We start from the raw sequence: 5554 nt of genomic DNA, 5'->3' as shown, positions 1-5554 counted from the left end.
TCTTTTTTAATTTTTTTATTATTAATATTTTAAATTTTAAATTTTTTAAATTTTTTTTTTTTAGGTATATTATTTTTTTCTTTTTTTCTGAATATTATTATTATTACAAAACTGATTTTCGAAATTAAAATTTAGAGATTAACAGGTAATCGAAAATTTTTCTCGAGATTTGAATACTTACCCTTCCTGCGAAAGTGACGTGGACGCGTCAAAAAAAGGACTCTCATGTCAGAGAGATACCTACGAATCACAAAAAATGAAAATTTAAGCCCGAAATCAATCAAACTCAAGAAAAACATATTTAAACTATCACGCAAAACCAAACAAACAATTAAAAGAAATTGAGTTGCCTCCCAATGAGCGCCTCTCTTTAATGTCTTTGGCTAGACATGGCAAGGTGTCACTAATTGAGACAGGTGGTGCATCTAGACTTATCGTCTCCCCTTCTCCACTTGAAAAACCTTCGTAATAATGTTTGAAACGGTGCCCATTCACCACAAACTTATTGTCTGTCTTAGCACTCTGGATTTCAACAGCACCATAGGGAAAGACGTAAGTAACAATAAAAAGTTCAATCCAACGGGAACGTAGCTTACCTGAGAAGAGTTTAAGCCTAGATTGGTACATGAGGACCTTCTGACCAACTTCAAAGATTTTTCTAGAAATTTGTTGATCATGAAATGCCCGGCTTCTCTCCTTATAAATTAATGCATTCTCGTATGCTTCGTTCCGGATTTCCTCCAATTCTTACAAATCCAACTTCCGTTGAGCACCAGCCTCTTCTAAGCTCATGTTACATAGTTTAATCGCCCAAAAAGCTTTATGCTCGAACTCCACTGGAAGGTGACACGGCTTCCCAAATACCAATCTGTACGGTGACATCCCTATGGATAGGCCCAAAGCGCATCTTCCAACCTTTGACTCAAGTCCTTCCTATCGGGTCGCACCATTTTCTCCAAAATGGACTTAATCTCCCGATTCGATACCTCCGCTTGACCATTGGTTTGAGTGTGGTACGACGTTGAAACCCTGTGGAGTACACCGTACCTGCGGAATAGCGCCGCTATGGTCTTATTATAGAAATGCGTCCCCTTGTCACTAACAATGGCCCTTGGCATCCCAAAACGTACAAAAATATTAGACTTGATAAAATCTGCAATCACCTTCGAATCATTAGTCCGGGTGGCCTTAGCCTCCACCCATTTAGACACGTAATCGACTGCCAACAAAATATATATAAAATCAAATGAAATAGGAAAAGGCCCCATAAAATCTATATTCCACACATCAAAAATTTCGACAAAAATCAACGGGACTTGGGCATATGATCTCTACGGGCTATATTACCTACCATTTGACAACGATCACAAGACTTACAAAACACATACGTATCTTTAAACAAAGAAAGCCAATAAAATTCACTTTCTAACACCTTATGAGCAGTTCTCTTGGGTCCAAAATGACTACCACAGGCAAAAGTATGACAAAAACTCAAAATTGACTGGAATTCAGCTTCACTTACACATCGTCTCATCACCTGGTCAGTACATCTCTTCCACAAGTACGGGTCATTCCAGATGAAATACTTGGCGTCGCTCTTCAATTTATCCCTCTTCGATTTTGGCCAATCTGCAGGGAAATTACCCATTACTAAATGATTGACTAAATCAGCATACCAAGGCAATTGAGAATTCAAAGAAAACAAGTGTTCTTCAGGGAATGCATCCTTCAATGGCTCGTTCTCCTCTCCCACTGGTATGCGACTCTAATAGTCGGCTAATAGATTCTCTGAGTCTCTTTTATCCCTTATCTCCAAGTCAAATTCCTGTAGGAGCAATATCCACCTTATAAGTCTCGATTTTGTATCTTTCTTGATCATTAGGTACCTTAGCGCTGCATGATCAGAAAATACAATAACTTTAGCACCCAACAAATATGACCTGAATTTTTCTAAAGCAAAAATAACTGCAAGAAACTCCTTCTCAGTAGTGGAATAGTTTAATTGAGCTCCATTCAAGGCTCGAGATGCATAGTAGATGACGTGAGCTGCCTTTCCCACTCTTTGGCCCAATATACAGCCCCTACAGTATGATCACTAGCATCGCACATGATCTCAAATGGCAAACTCCAGTCAGAAGGCTGGATAATCGGGGGTGAGGTCAATAGCTCTTTCAATTTGTCGAAAGATTTTTCACACTTGTCATCGAACTCGAAAGCTACATCTTTTTTGTAAAAGTTGGAACAACGGGGCTCCAATTTTTTAAAAATTCTTGATGAACCTTCGATAGAACCCTGCATGTCCAAACAAAGAGCGTACCTCCCGCACACTCGGGGGTAAGGTAAAGCAGATATAATGTCTATTTTAACCCTGTCAATCTCAATACCTTTAGAAGACACAACATGACGTAAAACTATTCCATATTCAACCATAAAATGACATTTTTCCAGTTAAGTACAAGATTAGTCTCTATACATCTCAACAGAATCAATTTCAGGTTATCTAGACAAATATCGAAACTATCACCATATACACTAAAATCATCCATGAAAACCTCAATAATTTTTTTCACATATTCTGAAAAGATGCTTACCATACATCTCTGATAAGTTGCAGGTGCATTACACAACCCGAACGGCATCCGTCTATATGTAAAGGTCCCGAACGGGCACGTGAAGGTCGTCTTCTCTTGATCCTCTGGTGCAATTACTATCTGAAAATATCATAAAAATCCATCCAAAAAATAATAGTAAGCCCTACAAGCTAGACGTTCAACCATTTGGTCAATGAAAGGGAGAGAAAAATGGTCCTTTTTGGTGACGGCGTTCAGCCTACGGTAGTCAATACACTGCCTCTATCCGGTGGGTTTGCGCACTGGCACGAGTTCACCCCTTTGATTGGCTTCTACCGTCACTCCCGCCTTCTTTGGAACTACCTGAACTGGGCTTATCCAAGGGCTATCCGATATTGCAAATATGATCCCCACGTCCAGTAACTTCAATATTTCTTTTTTCACCACTTCCATCATAAGGGGGTTGAGCCTCCTTTGAGCCTACCGTACAGGTTTGGCATCCTCTTCCAGCCTAATCCGGTACATACAAATGGACGGGTTTATCCTCTTAATTTTTGCGATGGTCCAACCTATTGCCTCTTTATACTCTCTAAGGACTCGGATCAACTTATCTTCCTCGGTTTCTGAGAGTGCAGCTGAGATAATCACCGGGAGTGTTTCGTTGTTGCCCAGATACGCATATTTCAAGTGTTTTGGCAGGGGTTTCAACTCCAACACAGGTGCCTGCACAACAGATGGCAGTACCCTCTGGTGAGGTTCGGGAACGAAAATTTGTGAGACTTCATACCTTTTTGTTGTGGTTGGCAATGAGTGTAATGCCCCTATTGTGCATTTCAAATCTTCACTCCAATCCACCTTAGGAGTTGTTTCCACCTCGAGGTGCTTGGTTAAAGCGACCTCCAACTCATCCCTGCCAACAGTTTCAAACACTTCCTGCACCGCAGGGTCAATAGCACTCACAGAGAAAACAGAGCTAAAGTTGGAGTTTGAGGGGTATTTCATAGTATCAAAGATATTAAAGTGCACAATTTTCCCATCAAACTCCATGGATAAGGTACCCTTATTAACATCAATTTTTGTTTGTACTGTGCTCAAAAGGGGTCTACTTAATAACAAAGGTGAGGGATCGAGGGAGTGGTCATCACCCATATCAAGTAAATAAAAGTCAGTTGGGAATACCAAATCATTAAATTTTTCCAACACATCTTCAACCAACCCATCAGGATATGCATTAGTTCGGTCAGTTAATTGAATGATTATTCCAGTCTCTTTTAATGGACCCAGGTTCAGAGAAGCATAGATAGACTTAGGCATTACATTAATTGACGCCTCTAAATCCAACATGACCTTCCTAATCACAGTGTTGCCTATCCTACAGGGGATAGTAAACATACATGGGTCCCACATTTCAGTGGGAGTTTCATCTGCAGGACCGCTGACGCATTCTCCCCAACAATGACTCTTTCATCTCCCCTCAGCCTCTTTCGATTGACGCACAAGTCCCTCAAAAACTTTGCGTACTTCGGCACCTGTTTGATTGCGTCTAGCAGGGAGATATTGATCTCTACCTTGCGGAACACCTCCAGGGACGACTTAGTTTTAACTATAATGACTGGGTCTGGAAGTACCTTTGGATTTGTACCATTGCTGCCCTTCCTCTCAAGCTCATTTTCGATCTTTTCCTCATCCTTGTCCTTAGGGATCACAGGATTAGGCCCCTGAATTTCCTTCTCGCTCCTTAGGGTCATCGCACTTACGTTCTTCGGGTTCAATTCAGCGTGAGACGGCAATTTACCCTAGACTTGGGACTCCAAACGGTTGATCGTGATGGCCATTTGATTTACTTGAATTTGCAGTGATTGCACTTGTCCCAGTTGATTCCTCATACTTTGCAGGTTTGAATCCGTCTTTTGTTGAATCGCAAGTAATTGCTTCATCATCCCTTCTATGGACGGACTTGAGCTCAGTGACGGAGGTGGTCGGGGTTGATATTGCTGCTGGTACCCTTGTTGTCTATTCGGCACAAAGTTAGACTGTCTGTTCCCTCCATAGCTGAGGTTGGGATGGTCCTTCCAGCCGAGGTTGTAGGTATTTGAATATGGGTCATAGGGCTTTCTTGGCGTGGGCGCGTGACCTGCCATGTTCACTTGCTCTGCACTTTCCTCTTGAATCATTGAGCACATCTCCGTAGAGTGACCCATACCAGTGCAAATCCCGCACACCTTAGCCTGAGATCCATTTCCTACAGCCAGTTGCCTAACAAAAGAAGTCAACTCAGTCAGCTGCTGCTGGATAGAGGATGTCTCTACCTCATTCACCTTGCGTATCGGGACATCCTCCATTGTACCAAACTGTTGCGAATTCTTAGCCATTCCCTCAATTAACTCCCATGCTGCTTGAGGGGTTTTGTTCACCAGTGCTCCTCTACTCGCAGCATCAATTATACTCCTGTCTCTGAAGAGTAGCCCTTAGTAAAAATATTGAATTAGTAATTGCTCGCTTATTTGGTGCTAAGGGCACTTGACGCATAACTTTTTGAATCGCTCCCAATAATCATATAGTGACTCTCCTGGATGCTGCGTGATACCGCAAATTTCTTTTCTTAGACTTGCACTCTGGACGCAGGAAAATAATTGTCTAAGAACTTTTTCTTTAGCTGGTCCCACGTGGTGATACTACCTGGGGGTAGGTAGTACAACCAGTCTTTTGCAGAGTCCTTCAAGGAAAAGGGGAATGCTCTCATTTTTATTTGCTTTTCTGTAACACCCGGAGTTTCATACTGTTGCGCACGACATCAAACTCTTGCAAATGCTTATAAGGCTCCTCACCTGGTAAACCATGAAAAGATAGTAGAAGATAAATTAGTCCAGATTTTAACTCAAATGGGGTGTTATCATTTAAACTTGGGAAGGTAATGCATAAAGGTTGCTGAGTTAAATCAGGAGCAACCAACTCCCTTAATGTTCGTGCATTAGCCATGGTCC

General features: G+C 41.6%; 1 protein-coding gene and 1 non-coding gene across 2 annotated transcripts; one reads left to right on the top strand and one right to left on the bottom strand.

Moving 5' to 3' along the window:
* Positions 1-3050: 3050 nt before the first annotated feature.
* Positions 3051-4318, bottom strand: LOC113756244. Its single transcript, XM_027300001.1, has 2 exons — positions 4011-4318; positions 3051-3942 (listed from the first exon to the last, which is right to left on the bottom strand). The coding sequence occupies exons 1-2, from the start codon at positions 4316-4318 to the stop codon at positions 3051-3053; spliced, it is 1200 nt and encodes a 399-aa protein (XP_027155802.1).
* Positions 4319-5072: 754 nt separating this feature from the next.
* LOC113756245 lies at positions 5073-5179 on the top strand. Its single transcript, XR_003465880.1, has one exon. It is a non-coding gene; the product is annotated as a small nucleolar RNA R71 (small nucleolar RNA).
* The last annotated feature ends 375 nt before the right edge of the window (positions 5180-5554 follow it).

This window comes from Coffea eugenioides, unplaced genomic scaffold, assembly GCF_003713205.1.
Source record: "Coffea eugenioides isolate CCC68of unplaced genomic scaffold, Ceug_1.0 ScVebR1_2118;HRSCAF=3086, whole genome shotgun sequence".
Classification (NCBI taxonomy): Eukaryota; Viridiplantae; Streptophyta; class Magnoliopsida; order Gentianales; family Rubiaceae; genus Coffea; species Coffea eugenioides.
Note: the sequence above shows the minus strand (reverse complement) of the source record. Positions and strands in the feature narration are given on the sequence as shown.

Coding starts and splice junctions, on each gene's coding strand:
- LOC113756244 (XM_027300001.1), bottom strand. CDS start 4,318: ATGACCCTAAGGAGCGAGAAGGAAATTCAGGGGCCTAATCCTGTGATC. Junction 3,943..4,010: donor GTCATTGTTGGGGAGAATGC/GTCAGCGGTCCT, acceptor TATCCCCTGTAG/GATAGGCAACACTGTGATTA.